The following is a 22,823-nucleotide window of genomic DNA, read 5'->3' as shown; positions in this document are numbered from 1 at the left end:
AGCTGGAAACATCATCTTGACCAAGTGATCAATATTACCACCACCACCAATGGGACAGATGGACCCTATGTACTACATGAATCAGGATACATCACCACTCCGGGAGTCTCTCACCTAGGCAGTGAGCCCAGGGTCTGATCCTGAGGAAGCACTGGACAATCCCATATCATAAACATTCTACAAAATGACCGCCCTGTAATCTTCCAAAATGTCAAGGTCATGAAAACCAAGGGAAGAAGAATGTTCCAGATTGCAGAGAGCAGAGAGACATAATGCCTGGGTACAGTATTTGCTCCCAGATTGGACCTTCTGTAGTAAATAACACTGGGACAACCAGTTAAAGGCAGATGGGCATCTCAGGTAAAGGCCAGCAGGACCTTTCTGTGCTGTTTGTGTAGCTTTTCTATAAGCTTGAAATGGTTTCAAAATAAAATTTAAAAAACGTCTGAGACACTGCCTGGGAATTTCAGCGACTATACGTTTGATATTACCAACATTTACTCTTGTCTGCAAACTCAATGTAAGAGGCAGCAAAGTGAGGGACACAGTCCCCTCAGAGACAGCTCCAAAGAAAAAAACAAACCCCTTTAGTCATAAGAAGGAGTAAAACACTGACACATGCGACCACATGAGTGAACCTGGAAACAAGGAAACACTACACACAACAGACATGTTTATATGACCCCATTTATATGAAATACCTAGAATAGGTAAATCCATAGAGGGAATGTCCTGATGGTTGCCTGTTCTGGATATCAGTGGTTGCTGGGGACTGGCGGAGTAACTGCTAAAGAGTATGAGGGTCTCTTTTTGGGTTGAAGAAAATGTTCTGAAATTAGATAGTAGTGATGGTCATATAACTGTGTAAGTATCCTAAAACAACTGAACTGCATACTTCAACATGGTGAATTTTATGGCATATACATTTTATCTCAATTAAAAAAAAAAATCCTGAGTGAGATGTTCTCAAAGCCAAGATACAAATGTTAGGGTCTAAATGAGAACTTAAGCTTCCTAGTTCCCAAAATATTGCCCAAACACTAAGTCACTCTAATTTCTACTGAAAGTAAAATATTGAAGGCCAGGTGTGGTGGCTCACGCCTGTGATCCCAGCACTTTGGGAGGCCGAGGTGAGCAGATCACCTGAGGTCAGGAATTAAAAAAAAAAAAAATTAGCTGGACATGGTGGCCGGTGCCTGTAATCCCAGCTACTCAGGAGGCTGAGGCAGGAAAATCGTTTGAACCCAGGAGGTGGAGGATGCAGTGAGCAGAGACTGCGCCACCATACTCCAGCCTGGGCGACAAAGGGAGACTCCGTTTCAAAAAAAAAAAAAAAGTAAAATATTGGAGGATTTTCAACTACATTCTCAAAGTTCCTCTCCTAAATTGTATTCTCAAAAACAAAGCAAAACAAAACATCAACAAAAGGAAACAAAATCCCCACAGCCCCAGCTCTACATATTATTTATATATCTAGGACAGAGTCTAAAAAACCGAGGGCCTAGGCTGGGCGTGGTGGCTCATGCCTGTAATCCCAGCACTTTGGGAGGCCGAGGCAGGAGGATCATGAGGTCAGGAGATCAAGACCACCCTGGCTAGCACAGTGAAATCCCGCCTCTACTAACAATACAAAAAAATTAGCTGGATGTGGTGGCACCCGCCTGTAAGTCCCAGCTGCTCGGGAGGCTGAGGTAGGAGAATCGCTTGAACCTGGGAGGCGGAGGGTGCAATAAGCTGAGATCGCACCATTGCACTCCCGCCTGGGCGACAGAGTGAGACTCCGTCTCAAAAAAAAAAAAAAAAAAAAAAGAGAGTGAGGGCCTGCCACGGAGGTGAGAGATGAAGCCCTCCCAGGAAGGAGGCTGACAACAGCTCAGAGCCCCCCACATAACTGCTCCAGCTGCTTGTTCAATCCCTTCTGGTCCAAATAAGAAATTTCTATAGCTGTCTTTTGGTATCTGTAGGGAATTGGTTCCAGGACCCTCTACCCCGGTACCCAAATAGTCTCTGATAGAAAATGGTGTAGTATTTGCATATAACTTATGCACACCCTCTTGTGTACTTTATTTTTATTTTTGTAGAGATGAGATCTTGCTTTGTTGCTAAGGCTGGTCTCCTGAGCTGTGGTGATTCTCTTGCCTTGACCTTCCTAAGTGCTGGGATTATAGGCTTGAGCTACCATGCTGGGCTTCCTGTATACTTTAATAAAATCATTTCTAGATTACTTATGTACCTAATACAATGTAAATGTCACGTAAATAGTTTTACTGTACTGTGTTAAATTTGTATTTTTTAAAAAATTACATACACACACATGTGTGTGTTTTGAGACAGTTTCACTCTTGCTGCCCAGGCTGGAGTGCAATGGCGCGATCTTGGTTCACTGCAACCTCGGCCTCCTGAATTCAAGCGATTCTCCTGCCTCAGCCACCTGAGTAGCTAGCATTACAGGCACCTGCCACCATACCTGGCTAATTTTTGTATTTTTAGTAGAGAATGGGGTTTCACCATGTTGGCCAGGCTGGTCTCGAACTCCCGACCTCAGGTGATCCACCAGCCTTGGCCTCCCAAAGTGCTGGGATTACAGATGTGAGCTACTGCGCCCAGCCTGTATTGTTTTTTATTGTTTATTTTCCTGTTGATATGGAGGGCCAAGTGTATATCCCAGGGTCTTAACCACTGTCCTTAAAGGAGAAATAAACAGAAAATCCAAGGACAATCACTGCTTTCATCTACTGCACCCTGACTTGACAGACTAAGACAACACTTTTAAAGCTGCACAGTTAGCTGTCGAATGCTAAAATCTACTGCTTTCATTTTCATATTCACCCAACAATCCAGGGCATATCTGAAAATACCAAATAGACTACAAGACTGGAAACAAACCCAGCCAGCTCAGGGTCACCCACTCCACATCAAGTCTTCTTCCTCAGACAGAACCAGCTGCACCTGTATTGGCTGCCTGTCTGGGATTTACTCTTAGGCGTCTATTCATTAGCCCGTGTTTCTGAAAAGCACGTTGATGACAGCAAGCACATTTTCCACTTTGAAATCTTGCCCCCTCAGCTTCTGTCACCACCAATACCTCACACCTGCCCGTCCCCACACTCTCCTAATTGTTGGTAAATTTTAAATTCAGTATTTATGTTAATGGTCATGTAAGTATTGCTCACACACTCAGCCATGGTGAGTTTAACTACATTTTTTATATTATAAAGTAAAGCTTCCTTCTTCAAAATTTCCTTGAGAATCCTAATTGCCTCTTTTCATCTGCTTCATTGGCACGTACCTATCACTAGTTAACACTCTTCCACATGGTCCAGCACAAGAACTGAGTCCCTGGTCTACCCTCTCTCCCCGGGCCCTGCCCTCTGCTCTAGTGTTGGTGGATGCTCTCGGCAGGCACAGCCTGTGTCTTCCTTTGCCTATCTCGGATGTGGAGCACCCTATTTCCTTCTTTCTCATTTTTAGTTTATTCTCTCCTCTAGTTTTTCCTTACAAAGGGCGAGCAGCAGTCACATTTTTACAAAATCTACATATCTGAAAGAAGCCTTTCTCCGTACAGAACTCATGTGGGCACAGCACAGAATTCTAGTCTGGAGCCCCCCACACCAAACTGTTCTTAAAAAACTATCGCGGCCGGGCGCGGTGGCTCAAGCCTGTAATCCCAGCACTTTGGGAGGCCGAGACGGGCGGATCACGAGGTCAGGAGATCGAGACCATCCTGGCTGACACGGTGAAACCCCGTCTCTACTAAAAAATACAAAAAACTAGCCGGGCGAGGTGGCGGGCGCCTGTAGTCCCAGCTACTCGGGAGGCTGAGGCAGGAGAATGGCGGGAACCCGGGAGGCGGAGCTTGCAGTGAGCTGAGATCCGGCCACAGCACTCCAGCCTGGGCGACAGAGCAAGACTCCGACTCAAAAAAAAAAAAAAAAAACTATCGCCAAATGCTCGGGGAAACTGATTTGAGTAATAATAAAACTGCAGTCTCAAAAAAAAAAATAAATAAATAAATAAATAATTAGTTTGGAAATAATTTCCTTTTAATTTTGGAACTACTGCCTGCCCCATTGCTTTCTAGCTTCCAGTATTGCTACTGAATAGTTTGAGGCCATTTTAAATCACACTTCTTTCTCCCTCCTTCCTGGGAGTTCTTGGGTCTTCTCCACTATTGTCCTTTGTTGGACGGATAGACTGCAAAATTTTTCTCCCATTCTGTAGGGTTGTCTGTTCACTCTGATGATAGTTTCTTTTGCTGTGCATAAACTTTTCAGTTTAATTAAATCTCATTTATCAATTTTTGCTTTTGTTGCAATTGCTTTTGGCATTTTCGTCATGAAATCTTTGGCTGTGCCTATGTCCTGAAAGGTATTGCCTAGATTTTCTTCCAGGGTTGTTTTTTTTGTTTTTTTTGTTTTGTTTTGTTTTTTGAGACAGGGTCTCACTTCATCGCCCAGACTGGAGTATAGTGGCTTGATCTTGGCTCACTGCAACCTCTGCCTCCCAGGTTCAAGTGGTTCTCCTGCCTCAGTCTATCGAGTAGCTGGGGTTATAGGCACCCACTATCATGCCCAGTTAATTATTATATTAGTAGAGACGGGGCTTCACCACATTGGCCAGGTTGGTCTTGAACTCCTGACATCAAGAGATCTGCCCCTGTTGGCCTCCCAAAGTGCTGGGATTCAGATGTGAGCCACTGTGCCTGGCCCTCTTCTAGGATTTTTATAGTTTCTGGTTTTATATTTAGGTATTTTTTTTTGTTTTGAGATGGAATTTCACTCTTGTTGTCCAGGCTGGAGTGCAATGGCATGATCTTGGCTCACTGCAGCCTCCACCTCCTTGGTTCAACTGATTCTCCTGCCTCAGCCTCCTGAGTAGCTGGGATTACAGGTGCCTGCCACCATGCCTGGCTAATTTTTTTAATATTTTCAGTAGAGACAAAGTTTTGCCATGTTGGGCAGGGTGGTTTCAAACTCTTGTCCTCAGGTGATCTGCCTACCTTGGCCTCCCAAAGTGCTGGGATTACAGGCATGAGCCACCACGCCTGGCCTTACATTTAAGTCTTTAATCCATTTTGAGTTAATTTTTGGATATGGTGTAAGGAAGGGGTCCGGTTTCAATTTTCTGCATATGGTTGGCCATCTCTCCCAGCATCATTTATTAAATAGGGAGTCCTTTCCCCATTGCTTTTGTCAGGTTTGTCAAAGATCACATGGTTGTAGGTGGTCTTATTTCTGAGTTCTCTGTTCTGTTTAATTGGTCTACGTGTCTGTTCTTGTACCAGTGCCATGTTGTTTTGGTTACTGTAGCCTCATACTACAGTTTAAAATTGGGTAGTGTGATGCCTCCTGCTTTGTTCTTTGTGCTTAGAACTGTCTTGGCTATTCAGGCTCTATTTTAGTTCCATATGAATTTTAAAATAGTTTTTTCTGGCTGAGCGCAGTGGCTCAGGCCTGTAATCCCAGCACTTTGGGAGGCCGAGGTGGGTGGATCACAAGGTCAAGAGATCGAGACCATCCTGGCCAAGATGGTGAAACCCCATCTCTACTAAAAATACACAAAATTAGCCGGGCATGATGGCAGGCACCTGTAGTCCCAGCTACTTGAGAGGCTGAGGCAGGAGAATCACCTGAACCTGGGAGGCAGAGGTTGCAGTGAGCCGAGATTGTGCCACTGCACTCCCGCCTGGTGACAGAGTGAGACTCCGTCTCAAAAAAAAAAGTTTTTTCTAACTCTGTGAAGAATATCAATGGTGGTTTAATGGGAATGGCATTGAATCGATAAATTACTTTGGGCAGTATGGCCATTTTCATGATATTGATTCTTCCTATCCATGAGCATGGAATACTTCTCCATCTGTTTGTGCCCTCTCTGATTTCTTTGAGCAGTGGAATATAGTTCTCCTTGAAGAGGTCCTTCACATCCCTTGTTAGCTGTATTCCTAGGTATTTTCTTCTTTTTCTGGCAACTGTGGATACGAGGTCATTCATAATTTGGCTGATTGCCTTTTACTGGTGTATAAGAATGCTTGTGAGTTTTGCACATATATTTTGTATCCTGAGACTTTGCTGAAGTTGCTTATCAGCTTAAGAAGCTGTGGGCCAGGTGCAGTGGCTCATGCCTGTAATCCCAGCACTTTGGGAGGCTAAGGTGGGCAGATCACAAGGTCAGGAGTTTGAGACCAGTCTGGCTAACATGGTGAAACCCCGTCTCTACTAAAAATATAAAAATTAGCTGGGTGTGGTGGCGGGCGCCTGTAATCCCAGCTACTCAGGAGGCTGAGGCAGGAGAATAGCTTGAACCCGGGAGGTAGGGGGTTGCAGTGAGCCAAGATCGCATCACTGCATTCCAGCTTGAGTGACAGGGTAAGACTCCATGTCCAAAAAAAAAAAAAAAAAAAGTTTTTGGGCTGAGATGATGGGGTTTTCTAGATACAGGATCATGTCATCTACAAAGAAAGATAAATTTGACTTCCTCTTTTCCTTTTTGAATATCCTTTATTTCCTTCTCTTTCCTGATTGCCCTGGCCACAACTTCCAATATCATGTTGAGTAAGAGTGGTGAAAGAGGGCATCCTTGTCTTGTGTCAGTTTTTAAGGGGAATGCTTCCGGCTTTTGCCCATTCAATATGATACTGGCTGTGGGTTTGTCATATATAGCTCTTATTATTTTGAGGTATGCTCCTTCGATACCTAGTTTTTAACATAAAGGAACACTAAATTTTATCGAAGGCCTTGTCTGCATCTGTTGACATAACTATGTGGTTTTTGTCTTTATTCTGTTTATGTGATCAATCACATTTATTGATTTGTGTATGTTGAACCAACCTTGCATTCTGGGGATGAAGCCAACTTGGTCATAGTGGATAAGCTTTTTGATATGCCTCTGAATTCAGTTTTCCAGTATTTTATTCAGGATTTTTGTATCAATGTTCATTAAGGATACTGGCCTGAAGTTTTCTTTTTTTGTTGTATCTCTGCCAGGTTTTGGTATCAGGATGATGCTGGCCTCATAAAATGAGTTAGGGAGGAGTCTCTCCTTTTCAGTTTTTTTTGAATAGTTTCAGTAGAAATTGTACCAGCTCTTGGCCAGGTGTGGTGGCTCATGCCTGAAATTCCCAGCGCTTTGGGAGGCCGAGGTGGGCAGATCACCTGAGGCTGGGAGTTCGAGAGCAGCCTGACCAACATGGAGAAACCCTGTCTCTACTAAAAACACAAAATTAGCTGGGTGTGGTGGCACATGCCTATAATCCCAGCTACTTGGAAGGCTGAGGCAGGAGAATTGCTTGAACCCTGGAGGCGGAGGTTGTGGTAAGCCATGATTGTGCCATTGCACTCCAGCCTGGGCAACAAGAATGAAACTTCATCTCAAAAAAAAAAAAAAAAAAAGGAGAAATTATACCAGCTTTTCTTTGTACCTCTGGTCGAATTCAGCTGTGAATCCATCTGGTCCTGGGCTACTTTTTTTTTTTTTTTTTTTTTCTTGGTAGGATATTTTCTACTGCCTCAATTTCAGAACTCATTATTGGTCTATTCAGGGATTCAATTTCTTCTTGGTTCAGTCTTGGGAGGGTGTATGTGTCCAGGAATTTGTCTTTTTAGATTTTCCAGTTTATGTGCATAGAGGTGTTCATAGTAGTCTCTGATAATCGTTTGTATTTCTGTGGGGTCAGTGGTGATAGTCCCCTATCATTTCAGATTGTTCATTTGATTATTCTCTATTATCTTCTTTATTAGTCTAGCTAGCGGTCTATTTTTACTAATTTTTCCAAAAAACCAGCTCCTGGATTTGATTTTTTGAAGGGTTTTTTTGTGTCTCTATCTCTTCAGTTCAGCTCTGATCTTGGCTATTTCTTGTCTTCTGTTAGATTTGGGGTTCGTTTGCTCTTGATTCTCTAGTTCTTTTAATTGAGATGTTAGGTTGTGAACCTGAGATCTTTCTAGCTTTTTGATGTGGGCATTTAGTGCTATAAATTTCCCTCTTAACACTGCTTTAGCTGCGTTAAGAGATTCTGATAAGTTATCTCTTTGTTCTCATTAGTTTCAAATAACTTCTTGATTTCTACCTTAATTTCATTATTTACCCAAGAGTCATTCAGGAGCAGGTTGTTCAATTTCCATATGGTTGTGTAGTTTTCAGTGCATGTTTGAATCTTGAGTTCTAATTTGATTGTGCTGTGGTGTAAGAGACTGTTATTATTTCAGTTCTTATGCATTTGCTGAGGAGTGTTTTGCTTCCAATGATGTGATCGGTTTTAGAGAAAGTGCCATGTGGTGATGAGAAGAATGTACATTTTGTTGTTTTGGGGTGTAGAGTTCTGTAGCTATCTATAAGGTCACTTGATCCAGGGCTGAGTTCAGGTCCTGAATATTTTTGTTAACTTTCTGTCTTGATCTGTCTAATACTGTCAGTGGGGTGTTAAAGTCTCCTACTATTATTGTGTAGGAGTCTAAGTCTCTTTGCAGACCTCTAAGAACTTGGTTTATGAATCTAGGGGCTCCTGTATTGGGTGCATATATATTTAGGATAATTAGCTCTTCTTGCTGAACCCTTTACCATTATATAATCCCCTTCTTTGTCTTTTAAAATCTTTATTGCTTTAAAGTCTGTTTTGTCAGAAACTAGGATTGCAAGCCTTGTTTTTTTCTGTTTTCCATTTGCTTGGCAAATTTTATTCTATCTCTTTATTTTAAACCTATGTGTGTCTTTGCACATGAGACGGGTCTCTTGAAGACAGCACACCCAAAGGTCTTGGCTTTTTATCCAGCTTGTCATTCTGTGTCTTTTAATTGGGGCATTTAGCCCATTTACATTTAAGGTTAATATTATTATGTGTGAATTTCATCCTGTCATCAAGGTGCTAGCTGGTTATTTTGCAGACTTGTTTATGTGGTTGCTTTACAGTGTCACCAGTCTATGTATTTCAGTGTGTTTTTGCAGTGGCTGGTGACAGTTTTTCCTTTCTGTATTTAGTGCTTCCTTTAGGAGCTCTTGCAAGGCAGGTCTGGTGGTGATGAATTCCCTAAGCATTTGCTTGTCTGAAAAGAATCTTATTTCTGTTTTACTTATGAAGTTTAGTTTGGCCAGATATGAAATTCTGGGTTGGAATTTTTTTCCTAAGAATGTTGAATATTGGCCCCCAATCTCTTCTGGCTTGTAGGGTTTCTGCTGAGAGGTCCCCTGTTAGTCTGAAGGGATTCCCTTTGTAGGTGACCTGGCCTTTCTCTCTGGCTGCCTTTAATATTTTTTCTTTCATTTCAACCTTGGAGAATCTGATGATTATATGTCTTGGGGTAGATCTTCTTGTGGAGTATCTTATTGGAGTTCTCTGCATTTCCTGCATGTGAATATTAGCCTGTCTTGTTAGGTTGGGGAAATTCTCCTGGATGATATCCTGAAGTACATCTTCCAACTTGGTTCCACTCTCCCTGTCTTTTTTGGGTAACCCAATTAGTTGTAGGTTTGGTCTCTTCACATAATCCCATATTTCTTGGAGGTTTTGTCATTCCTTTTCCTTCTTTTCTCTCTATTCTTGTCTGCCTATTTCAGAAAGATAGTCTTAAATGCTCTGAGATTCTTTCCTCTGCTTGGCCTATTCTGCTATTGATACTTGTGATTGCAATGTGAGGTTCTCATGTTGTGTTTTTCAGCTCCATCAGGTTGGTTATGTTTCTCTCAAAACTGGCTATAAGCTCCTGTGTTGTTTTATCACGGTCCTTAGCTTCTTTGCACTGGGTTACAACATGCTCCTTTAGCTCAGCAAAGTTCATTATTACCCACCTTCCGAAGCCTGCTTCTGTCAATAACGCCATCTCTGCCTCAGCCCATTTCTATTTCTCCCTTGCTGGAGAGGTGGTGTGGTTATTTGGAGGAGAAGAGGCACTTTAATTTTTTGAGTGTTCAGCATTTTTCGTGTTGATTTTCTCATCTCTGTGGGTTTATCAAACTTTGATCTTTGAGGTTGCTGACTTTTGAACGGGGTTTTTATGTGGTTTTTTTGGTTCATGTTGTTGTTTTCTGTTTTTTTTTTCTTTTTCTTTTTTTTTTTTTTGATATAGGGTCTCACTTTGTCACCCAGGGTGGAGTGCAGTGGCACAATCTCAGCTCACTACAACCTCTGCCACACAGATTCAAGCAGTTTTCCCTCCTCAGCCTGCCACCATGCCTGGCTGGTTTTTTTTTTTTGTATTATTAGTAGAGATGGGGTTTCACCACGTTGGCCAGGCTGGTCCTGAACTCCTGACCTCAGGGGATTTGTTTCAGCCTCCCACAGTGCTGGGATTACACGTATTTGTTTTTTGAGACAGTCTCACTCTGCTGCCCAGTGTGGAGTGCAGTGATGCGATCTCAGCTCACTGCAACCTCTGCCTCCCCGGGTTCAAGTGATTCTCCTGTCTCAGCCTCCTAAATAGCTGGGACTACAGGTGCCCACCACTACATTCAGCTAATTTTTGTATTTTTTGTAGAGATGGGATTTCACCATGTTGGCCAGGCTGGTCTTGAACTCCTGACCTCAAGTGATCCACTCACCTCAGCCTCCCAAAGTGCTGGGATTACAGGTGTGAGCCATCGCACGTGGCCTGTTATTTTTCTTTTACTAGTCAGGCCACTCTACCACAGGGCCTCTGAGGTTTGCTGGGAGTCTGGAGTAGACCCTAGATGCCCTGGTTTTTCCTGTACCTGGAGGTATCACCAGCAAAGTCTGTGAAACAGAAAAGATGGCAGCCAGCTTCCTCCTCTAAAAGCTTTGTGCCAGGAGGGTACTGACTTGTTGCTGGCCCAAATGCACCTGTAGGGGGTGGCTCACCCAGTCAGGAGGAACAGGGTCAGGGACCCACTTAAAGCAGCAGCCTGGCTGCTTTTTGCAGAGTAGGTATGCTGCATTTGGGGGAACTCTTCCTTATCCAGACTGTTTATATTCTCCAAAGCCAGCAGGCTGAAATGGCTGAGTCAACTGAACTACAGAGATGGTGGCCACCCCGCTCCCCCCCAGGAACTCGGATCCATCTCAGGCAGATTTCCAGCCTGCTGCTGTTGGCTGGCTAGAATTCCAAGCCAGTGGGTCTTAACTTGTGAGGTGCTGTGGAAGTGGGCCTCACAGAATGACACTGCTTGGCTCCTTGGATTCAGCCCTCTTCCTAGGGATTTGTACAAACAGATTTCCCACCTTGCTGGGGGTCCTGGGGCTGAAGTGTGTGAAACTCCTGGGTCTCTGTGTGCGACTCAGTGGCTGCTCTGCTGAGACTGAACACAACTCTGTGTACTGGACCCCAGGCCCTAGTGGCATGGCTCATGAGAGGATCTCCTGATTGTGGGTTGCAAAGATCTGCGGGAGAAGTGTCGTTTCCCGGGCGAGGTTGCACACTCACTCACCATTTCCCTTGCCTGGGGGTGGGGTTCCTTTGGCTCCACGCTGCTCCTGGGTGGGCCATTAACCCCGACCCTCGCTTTTCTTCATCCTCTGTGGGTTGAGTTGTTTGCCTAGTTAGTTCCAGTGCGAGAACCCGAATATTTCAGTTGAAGGTGAATTTACTCACCCCTTTTCTTTCCTCTTCGTGAGTGGCGTGGACCTCAGCTGCTTCTAATCAGCCATCTTGGATCCTCCTATATTACAATTTTAAATATCTGCACTTAGAACTGAGGCTGCCATACCTCTGCGGATGATGGAGACGAAATTGTAGACCCCAAGGTCTGCTGGGGTTGGGTTCCTATTGTTGCATGTGGGGCCAGGCTGAAAACCTGCTAAAAAGTAGCAGAACATCTGCCAGCACAACTCTGCAGGACAAAGAGGTTCGATGACCCCTGCCTGGCGTGCAGACCAGGCAGGCGACATGGGGTGGGGATGGACTGGGGCAGCCTATATTTTAATTTGCAAATGTTTTTATGTTCTCCATTTGTTTCTGTCATGGCATCCTGTTCGTTTCAGAGACGCAGTGTTTCATTTCTGTGAAGGTTTTGTGAAAATGTAATACGGTGATATATTCACAAGGCTCAGATTCTGAAGGTTCAAAAATGAGTCCATAGTGCAAGTCTCCCTCTCAGCATTGTTCTAAAGCCTGCCAGTTTGGCCACCCTTCCTTGGGGCCATTAATGTCACCAGTTCATTTTATAGTGTGGAATATAGTGCACATATAATTTTCTCTCTTTTCCCCACAAGCAGTAGCTACCATATAGAGTTTTGAATCTTTTCTCCATGTAATGATGGATCTTGAAGGATGTCTCATTATTGGGATATAAAGAGCTGCTTCCTTGTTTGTACAGTTGCCCAATATTCTGTTCACATGGATGCACCACCATTTATTTAGCTGGCTTTTATTTATTTACTTATTTAGGTGCCCAGGCTGGTGTGTAGTGGCACGATCTTGGCTCACTGTAGCCTCGACCTCCTGGGCTCAGGTGATTCTCCCACCTCAGCCTCCTGAGTAGCTGGGACTACAGGTACATGCCACTACACCCAGTGAATTTTTGGTATTTTTAGTAGAGATGAGGTTTCACCATGTTGCTCCACCTGGTCTCAAACTCCTGGACTCAAGCAATGTGCCAATCTGCCCACCTTAGCCTCCCAAAGTGCTGAGATTACAGGTGTGAACCACTGTACCAGGCTATTTAACTGGCTTTCCAATGGTTAATTCACAAAATTTTACTATCACAAACAAGGCTGATATAAAAAATTACAAGATAACATTTTACATTTCTGAGGAAGGAGCATTCCTATTTCTCCTGAGCATGAACTGGGAGCCCTTCCTGGGGCTCCCGGGACACGCTGGCTTGCACTGTGACTTTGCCACTGCAGGCTGTGAGATTTCAGCCTTCCCTACTCTGCAGTCAGGTCCCACTCACTGTGTCATTTCCCAGCTTCCAAACATTGCTGCTATCCCTCATCTTTCATGGGCTGTTTTCCCATTCTTTGTTCTTATGGATTTAAATGTTTAAAAAATGCCTTCACTGTCATTGTGTTCAGGGTTTTCAGGGAATAAAAATAAATACATATATTCAGTCTGCTATCTTCAATCTGAAGTTTCTAATCCCTTGCTTTTACAACTTCTTTAGGTTGTATTATTTGTTTTTTTTCCGGAAATGTGACAATGGCACAGTTTGGATGTGAGGTTTTCATCTCTGTGCAATGGGGGTACACTCATCAGCAGATGTAGGCAGGGATGCTCAGACCCTCCACCTGAAGGCATGGATTGCTAAGGTTGGTCTCTATCATGGACTTTTACTGTTCTCTAATCACATTTAGTATGAAATGTAACACAATATTCTAAATTCAAAATTAATTTTTTTTTTTCTGACAGGAAATTGAAACTTGATGGCTAGGTTCAAAAAAAAAAAATAAGGAAAAGAAAACAATAATAAACATGGCTTGATGAGGGAGGTCTGAATCAGACCAAGCTCTTTTTGATAGTCACAGGTTAAAACAAGCCCATAAAAAAACAGCAGGTCACACAGGCAATGGGCTCCCAGACTGCAACAGTGACAATTCCCACAACATTCAGCATCGAGGAGACCTTTTCGGGATTACCATAGTCTATCAGAGGTGCAAAATTTTACAAGGGCCAGTGACTGGAGTGCCCCCAAAAGGAGGGGCCCAGACAAGTTGGAAATATTTAGTCTGGGTGCAAGAGGACGTAGGGAGCCCCAACAAGAGTTTTCAGATATGTGAAGGGCCTGAATAAGAAGAAAAGCTCCTTCTAGTTGGCACCAGCAGTCACACTTAAGCTTCTTGGACATCACAAACCCCAGCACACACACACATGACCACAAATGGAACTGAGCAGGCCGTGCTCACCATTGATGTAATTATTTACCTACGCATCACAACTAATACAAACACCTCAGAAGACAACACTGACTCTTATCACAAGCAATCCCTCTGCTATTTCCTACTCTATTCTAGTTTGTTTACTTCAGTGATTACTGTGACCCACTCTAAAGTGTTCACAGTCCAGCACAGATCACACCCACAGCACAGAGACTGCTCCACTGGAAAAAAAGCAGGTTGTGTTTTAGGATTCTAAGGGGGTAGGTGGAATCCCAGGAGGGAATGGGAAGTCCCAGAGGCAGTGGGCAGCCCTGGTGGGGCAGGAGGCAGTGGGGAATCCAGGGAGGCGGGAGGCAGTCCCAGGAAGCAGTGGGCTCCATGATATGGAGGATATTCACACCTGTGTCAGAGAAGGACAAAAGAATAATTTCCCCACTGAGTAAGAGGTTGGATTGGATGATATGCAAAGCCCCTCTTCCAAATCGAGGACCTTACTCATCAGGACAAAAATTTACCAACATCTATAAGAACAAACCCCACCAGGTTGCAGAATACCTCCCTTGCCCTGTTCTCACCCCTCCCTTCCCCACTGGCCTACCTGAAACACGAGTACACCCATGTGGGAAACCGCCAGTTGAATCTTGGTTCCTTCCCTGTCAGAAGCCATGTGAAATCTGATGCCATACATTTCCAACTTTCGAGCAATTTCGAGCACCTGGAAATCCGACTCAGCAGGTGTCTGGCCCCTGTAATGAAAAACAGGAGAACCACACACTACAAACACTTGATTTCTGAAAGAGCCAAAATGCATCATGGAAGTGATCAGGAAAACTAACAATGAAGGCTTTACATGTCTAGAGGACAGATCGTTCACTGTCTGTATGTTTACCCACTACAAAAACACTATACCATATGTGCAGACCAAAGACATCCTCAGTTTTCTTCTATTCTGTAACTACTTTGGAATGGGTAGAATGCTTTCTTTGCGTACACTAGCTACTCAGCCTTACATCTGCTCTATAGTGACAAAGTTATACACAAACACTACTGGCAGAGACAAATTTTAAATCAGAAGAAATACCACAAAGGGCCGGGCACAGTGGCCGACGCCTGTAATCCCAGCACCTTGGGAGGCCGAGGTGGGTGGATCACCTGAGGTCAGGAGTTCGAGACCAGCCTGGACAACACGGTGAAACCCTGTCTCTACTAAAAATACAAAAATTAGCCAGGCACGGTGGTGGAGTTTGCAGTGAGCTGAGATCATGCAACTGCACTTCAGAATGGGTGACAGAGCGAGACTCCATATCAAATAATAATAACAATAATAATAAAATAAAATGAAAAAGAAAGAAAATGAGTGTGATGAGACAGTAGTGTTATCTACAGTATTTCTTTTCTTTCTTCTTCTTCTTTTTTTTTTTTTTTTGATGAAGTCTCACTCTGCAGATCAGGCTGGAGTGTAATGGTGCAATCTCGGCTCACTGCAACCTCTGCCTCCCAGGTTCAAGTGGATTCTCCTGCCTCAGCCTCCGGAGTAGCTGTGATGACAGGCGTGAGCCACCACGCCCAGCTAACTTTTTGTATTTTTAGTAGAGACAGGGTTTGCCATGTTGGCCGGGCTGGTCTCAAACTCCTGACCTCAGGTGATCTGCCCACCTTGGCCTCCCAAAGTGCTGGGATTACGGGCATGAGCCACTGCGCCCGGCCAACTCCTTTTCATTTTAAAAAATATTTTTTACTATCTGAAACATTTGTGTCTTGTAAACCTGTTTTATCACTCACTCGCTCGCTCACTCATTTAGAGACAGGGTCTCGCTCTGTTGCCCAGGCTGGAGTGTAGTGGCATAATCTTGGCTCACTGCAAGCTCCACCTCCCAGGCTCAAGCGATCCTTCCACCTCAGTCTCCCAAGTAGCTGAGACCACAGGCACACACCACCACAGTTGGCTAATTTTTTGTAGAGACAGGATTCTGTCATGTTGCCCAGGGTGGTCTTGAACTCCTGGACTCAAAACCAGTCGGCCTCTCAAAGTGTTGGGATTACAGGTGTGAGCCACTGTGCCTGGCTTTTTTCTGCAGTTTCAAAGATCTAAAAGCAATGTGATACAGTCAAGAAAAGCACTTCTTTAATATCCTATTCAGTGATTACAAAGGTGTTTTCAGTGGATCACTGAAGACCCATTAGAATCACAAGACAATGTAAAAATTGTATAATAATTAAAATAAAGGTACAATATTGTCGTAAAAACTCTAAAGAACTATTAAAAGAAATCAGATGTGCAATGAAGCTGTGATGATTGTGACAGACAAACTCTCAAATTAACACAGTGAAGGCCTATGATGTGGAGCAGAGCTTCCTGCTTCCCGGCTTATCTGAAAAGAGCTCAACTGTATTCCCGTATGAAGCAGACCACATGACTCACCCTTCTCTTACTGGTTTTGTAGAGTTTTTAGCAGATACATGTGCACATGTAAGCACACACACATGCAGAGACACACGCACATGTTCAAGTACACATAACCACAGTATACAACGTACACAGGAACACACATCAACACACAGGAACATAGGAGCCACACACAGACACACAATGCATGCATAGGAACACATATAACACACATGCACATACGACCACACAGCCACACATGTATACACAGAACACACCCAGACACACACACACAGAACTACCCTGAGGGTCCAGTTCTTTCTTCCACAAGCAGGCTTCTCAACATAAGTGCCCCAAAATGTTGTCACTGTCTCCTCACTGTACTTTCAGTGTACTTGAACCTATAATTCACCCTCAACACTCACTGAAAATGCTGAAGGTGATGCATTGCCACACTGCCAAGCTCAGAAACCTGCTCCTGTGCCTACCTCCCCAGGCCTGGTAGTCTCCACACAAGGGGCTGTGGCCACTATCCTAAAACATGCTCTCTTGGCACCTGTGCCCTTCCATGCCTCTGGCTGCTGAAGGCTCCTGTGGGTGCCTCCTCCTGCACTCGGCCTCTCAAATGTCAGTTCTTCAGGGGTTCATCCTGGGCTCTTCTCCCTTTCTGACCTGTATCTGTCCTCTACCTAGCTGATTTCACCCATTGCACAGGTTAACCTGGCCTACGTGCTGACAACACTCTCCCCAGCATCCCAAACCCACCCATCCACTAGGGACTGTCCTTCAGGTTGGACAGTTCACAGCACAATGCTCAGTTCTCCCTTCCTCATGTCCAGCCCCTGCTGTGTGTCTCAGCAGGGAGAGACTGTCCCCAACCCTAGGAACACAGACTGAACCAGTGACCGTTTCCTGCTGGGATGGCACATAACACTAGGAGAGGGCCCTTGGCTCCATGGGTCAAGGTCTGGATGTGACAATCAGAATAGCTATACCTTCCTTGCTACCAGCCAGAATAATGGCAACACTTGAAAGAGGCAAAGCCAAGGGTACCCGGGAGAACAGAGCAGGAGCTCTACCCGCACTGCCCTGCATGGAGGCCTCCTCAAGGTCAGATCAGGTGAATGGAGGAGAAGCAACGACTTACGCACACAAGATGCCCCACACCGTCATGTCTGAGAGGGAACTCTGCACGCACGGTCTCACCGTACGTACGATGGGGTAAAACCGTGCATGCCATGAGACGGATTTGAGGATTACACACAAATGCTTGTAAGAGCTGTCCGTAATTGCCACCATGGTCTCTCCAGTATTAGTTGGCACTTCCACCTCCAGCCCTTGAACCCAACGTGTCCATGCCACGCTGGAACCTCCCTCTCCTCCCTCCCTTCCCAGGCTGGTGCTTTGCTTGGAATGCTTCCTTCCTGGCTCTGCCCACCTAGGTCCTTCCACGAGTCTCCTTGAGCCTCGCCTCAGCCTTCTTTCAGCTCATAGTGTATGAGCTATGCTCCTGCTACACTGCACACATTCTCATCTGTAGCAATGGATTTGTATATCTCATGACTGCCATGCTGTTGGGCACACACAAGGCACTCCCCTGCACACACAAGAGATCCCCCACACTGGGAGTGGTGAGGTGCACGAAATGCACACCATCTTACAGGGTAAGGTAAAATCTGTACGGGTAGGCATCTCAGTCTGTGCTGTTCAAACCGACTCCCCAGTGCTGACAGCAGTGGTGGATGCATTGTTGGCACTCATACTCTGAAGGTGTGAAAGGGCAGCTGCCAGCAGGTCCCAGTAGAGCCTTAACGACACACATGAACATACATGATCTGACAAACCTGCATCTCAAAAGGACGTGTCACAAAGGCAAGGCTAAGTCCTCCTGACTCACTTTCACCAGCTGAGTGCTCCCCTTTGGTGACTAAAGCTCCCACCCACCTGGGCCAGAGCCCTCAACGCTTTCCCATACTGTTCTTCCATCCTTTTCCCCTTAGCTAGCACTCTTTCTCTAGGTCTCTACCACTTCCATCCAGAAAAACCCACCAGTGTCAAGTCTCAGAGAAATCAAAACAAGACGAGATGAAGGACATGGGTGCCAGGTGATTCCCAATGCCCTGACACAGGCCGACACTGTCAGCCTCACAGTCCCCCCCTCCTCTAACGCCCTGACACAGGCCAACACTGTCAGCCTCACAGTCCCCTCCTCCTCCACAGCACAGTGTCTTCCTCGCAGAGGACTCTTCCTGCCACGCTGCAGAGACACCGCAGCAGCTGAGACCCCCACAACAGCCACCCCATCCTGCTCAGTAGCATCCTCCTCCCCTAGGCCCTGATGTCTTTTTCAGTACCATTTTTTTTTTTTTTTGAGACGGAGTCTCGCTCTGTTGCCAGGCTGGAGTGTGCAGTGGTGCGATCTTGTCGCACTGCAACCTCCACCTCCTGGGTCCAAGCGATTCTCCTGCCTCAGCCTCCCAAGTAGCTGGGATTACAGGCGCCTTCCATTAGCTCGGCTAATTTTTTTGTATTTTTAGTAGAGATGGGGTTTCACTATGTTGGCCAGACTGGTCTCAAACTCCTGACCTCAGGCAATCCACCTGCCTCAGCCTCCCAAGGTGCTGGGATAACAGGCGTGAGCCACCATGCCCAGCTTCTTCCAGCACCTTCTAAAGCAGCACATCATGCAGGTGTGAAGGTGCTTCAGACCAGGGCTGCAGCTTCTGTGTGTCTGCCAAGCTGTCTATGGCGGCAGCTGCACATCCTGAGGCTGGGAGCAATGGTCCTTATGTTAGAATCTTGCAAAAGTCACGACAACAGTCCTTTCTCGTTACACACTCTTTAGTCATTACTGTGGTGACAACGTGTCGATAGACAATTGTGATGACTTACACGTGCTTCTGATGGAATTCTAGTATTTTCTCAAGGCAGTGCTGCTGGCCAGGCAAATACTCGTTGGCTTTGAGGTGCTCTCGGTCCAGCATTTCATCGTAATCTCCTATTTCCGCTGAGATAGGATAAAAGTCAGTAATTCTAATGTTTAAATAAACTACAAGCATTTGTACATGTCACTGCATACATTAAAAGTAAAAAAAAAAAATTATCCCAAATTTGTAGCAAAATAATACATCCCTAAAAAAGCAAGATTTTGTATTTTATTTTTCCAAATATTTTATGCTGTTAAAAGGCAAATATAATGGGAAGTGAAGAGGATTTCTTGAAGAACAAAGGCCTGATGAGTACCTCCAGGGAGGCAAACATTGAATGATGAGTTTAATGTGTTTATTATTATTTTGACACAAGGTCTCATTCTGTTGCCCAGGCTGGAGTGCAATGTGCGATCACCACTCAATGCAGCCTCAACCTCCCGGGCTCGAGCAATCTGCCCGCCTCAGCCTCCTAAGTAGCTGGGACTGTAGGTAAGCACCACCATGCCCAGCTAATTTTTGTATTTTTTGTAGAGATAAGGTTTTGCCACATTGCCCAGGCTGGTCTCAAACTCCTGGACTTAAGCAATCCTCCTGCCTTGGCCTCCCAAATGTGCTGGGAGTATGGCATGAGCCACTGCACCTGGAGTATTATTATTTTTAAACCACACCTTAAACCTAAGTTGTCTCAAGATTATCATGATCAGGATGAAGTATTTTATTTATTTTAGGATAATGTATTTTAAGTGATTTTTTCCTTCAGACCTTCTCAAATTTCTTGATGAATAATGTCTCTTCCTAATTTCATGTATTTTAAGGCCACAATGTCTTAATAACATAAAGTCCAATAATTTAAAGCAATATGCTTTTATTTTTAGACAATCTCATATTCACAGAGAAGTTACAAGCACAGTACAAGAGTTTTTCCTTTGAGCCATTTGAGAGTGAGTTGCTAACATGTTACTTGCCATACTTCAGTATGAACTTTCTAGAAGCTAGGACATTTGATATGGTTTGGCTGTGTTCCCACCCAAATCTCATCTTGAATTGTAACTCCCACAAGTCCCACAAATTGTGCGAGGAACCCAGTGGGAGGTAATGGAACCATGGGGGCGGATCTTTTCTGTGCTGTTCTCGTGATAGTGAATAAGTCTCGTGAGATCTGATGGTTTTATAAGGAGTAGTTTCCCTGTACAAGCTCTCTCTTGCTGCTGCCACATGTCTCTATCAGCAGTGTGAAAATGGACTAATACAATATTCTTACCTGCAGCCTTTTAAAACTACCCAGATCAGGAACAGGCCATGATCTGAGGCTCCATTCCAGATGTGGCCCCTAGTCATATTTTACCAACTGCCCAATTATGTTTTTTACAGCAAAAAGATCTGGTTCAGTCATATGTTGTATTTGTTGCCATGTGTCTACCCGATAAGTCTTTCAGCCAAATGAATAAGAACCAAAGTCACTTTGAAAACTTTTATTAATCAACATGTCCCCTGGTGGAGGACAGCAAACCCACAATAAAATTTATTATTTGAAGAAGGTATGTCTGGGGAAGGACCAAGGAAGCTGCAAATAACCTATATACTTATTAATTCCTAAAATTTTGGACACTTTCTATGTCATATTTCCTGCATTCAAATTTCAGAAACATTAGTTCTGTGCTAGGAAGCTGTGGTCCCACCCCTAGTCCAGGAGCACTGTGGGTATTTGTTTTTCTACTCCCATCGCTGGGGGCTCGGCAAGGTTCCAGAACCTCCTCTTACACTTCTCATGGTTTATTTTTGAAGTAACTGTAATTCTTCACACAGTTCTGAACCATCTCTTGATCTGTGTGAGATACTGAACAAATGTCTTCTTTTTCCTTCATGGCTAACGCTTAACTAATCTGAGAGGGCTGTAACTTTTATCCCAGTGAGGCCCTTTCCAGGGTTTGCTGAGAGTTTGGTTTATATTCTGACTCTTAAAGACTGAATATGCATTGCTGGTAAAATGCACAAAAGCATAAATGACAGACAACCCAAAAGAAGGAATGTGGCTACAGATTTTGGCCTTGGCCTGTTTGCTATGTGGAAACTATTTGCCTCAAGGAATTCCACTTTATAGAAGTTAACTTTTTGCTTATAAAAAATATTGAAATTGAAACACAGCATTCTATGGTCAGGCTCATTAACTAGGCATGTACATCAGCAACTAATTGTAGTTCTGAGCGTGGGTACATCTGTGCCATGGCCAGTGCATGCTCTCTGCTAGCAGGGAGATACTCACACTGCAGAAGATGGGACGTGAGAAGGGCCGCTGTGGTGTCAGCACAGGTCAAACGCTCTTCCAGCAGGTCCCTCTTAAGTTGCAAGGCAAACAAGTATCTACAAGAGAGTTCAAAATAAGATAGAGATCAACTCCAAATGTTCTCTGAATGTAACACGGACATGTCTCGACAGCAAGACAGCAAATGAGCCCTGGGAAGTGGCAGTGACCCAACAGTGAGCAAAATGCAAGGCGGTCACGAAACAGCAAAGTCACAAAAGGCCTTTCATGAAACAAACAGTCACCAAGCAAAGGTCAGATGACAAACCAACTCAGCAGACTGAGTCACACACATGGGAGAGTGCACAGAAAGTGCTGAACACACTGAGGCACTCTGATGCAAACAATAAAAAAAGAAATTGGCCGGGGGCAGTGGCTTACTCCTGTAATCCCAGCACTTTGGGAGGCTGGGGTGGGTGGATCACCTGAGGTCAGGAGTTCGAGACCAGCCTGACCAACATTGTGAAACCCTGTCTCTACGAAAAGTGCAAAAACCAGCCAGGCACGGTGGTTCACGCCTGTAATCCCAGCTACTCGGGAGGCTGAGGCAGGAGAATCGCCTGAACCCAGAGGTAGACGTTGCAGTGAGCTGAGATCACACCACTGCACTCCAGGTTAGGCAACAAGAGCAAAACTCTGTCTGGAAAAAAAAAAGAAATAGCTTTCTCAGGCATACCATCTACCCATATAATTACACATCTGCAGCCATACCTTCAAGGAGGGAAGGTCACAAATTCACATTACTTCTGTTAGTCACACAAAACTGCACTCACAATTTTGGATGAAACAGGAGAAATAGCCAATGAAAACACAGCTTAAAGCAAGGTTGTAAAATTTTTTAACAGATTGATAATATCTGGTCTTGGCTAGGATCTGAGAAACAGGCACTTTTGAATATCATTAGTGAGAATGTAATGAGAGAAGGGAATTGAAAATATCTATATGTTCATTTATTCCATCAGCAAATAATTACTGAGCGTGAATTATGTTCTAGGTACTGTTCTGGGAGCTGGACATGCAACGGTAAGCAAGACCAACTCCCCGCCCCCCAGTGGAATTCATGCCCCAGTGTGCACTATTAAAATTTACTACATTCTCTTAAAATTCAGGATGTTGTACATACCCTGTAACAACAATTCCATTTCTACAAACTTTCCTAGAGTAATATTCCCATAGTTCTCAAAGGTATGTGAACAATGTTTCTTTGCAGCATTAGAGAAAAATTGGAAATATGGATGAATATGAGAATGATTAAATTATGTTACAGCCTAATTTAGTATATTTTTATATACAATATGGAAAAATGTCCACAGCATGCTTAGTAAGTGGGGGAAAAAATCAACCTACAGTTCAATATGTATCATTTGATATTGTTTTATAATATTTGTAATTTCTTTAAAGTTCTTACAGCTGTGTGTTTATTGTACATCTATGCTTTCATCT

The 22,823-nt window shown here is 44.3% G+C and overlaps 1 protein-coding gene across 6 annotated transcripts in view; it reads right to left on the bottom strand.

Annotated features, from left to right (window-relative positions):
* Positions 1-22,823, bottom strand: part of FARP2 (FERM, ARH/RhoGEF and pleckstrin domain protein 2) — a 141,822-nt gene that overhangs the window by 65,140 nt on the left and 53,859 nt on the right. For all 6 annotated transcript variants that reach the window (XM_031651900.1, XM_031651902.1, XM_031651904.1 and 3 more), the window contains 3 exons: positions 21,342-21,439; positions 19,041-19,155; positions 14,361-14,508 (listed from right to left, as the gene is read on the bottom strand). In XM_031651900.1, coding sequence (XP_031507760.1) covers positions 14,361-14,508; positions 19,041-19,155; positions 21,342-21,439 — 361 coding nt within the window. The remainder of the gene's footprint in view (positions 1-14,360; positions 14,509-19,040; positions 19,156-21,341; positions 21,440-22,823) is intronic.

The sequence above is a fragment of the Papio anubis genome, chromosome 10 (genome assembly GCF_008728515.1).
Source record: "Papio anubis isolate 15944 chromosome 10, Panubis1.0, whole genome shotgun sequence".
NCBI classification, from domain to species: domain Eukaryota; kingdom Metazoa; phylum Chordata; class Mammalia; order Primates; family Cercopithecidae; genus Papio; species Papio anubis.
Note: the sequence above shows the minus strand (reverse complement) of the source record. Positions and strands in the feature narration are given on the sequence as shown.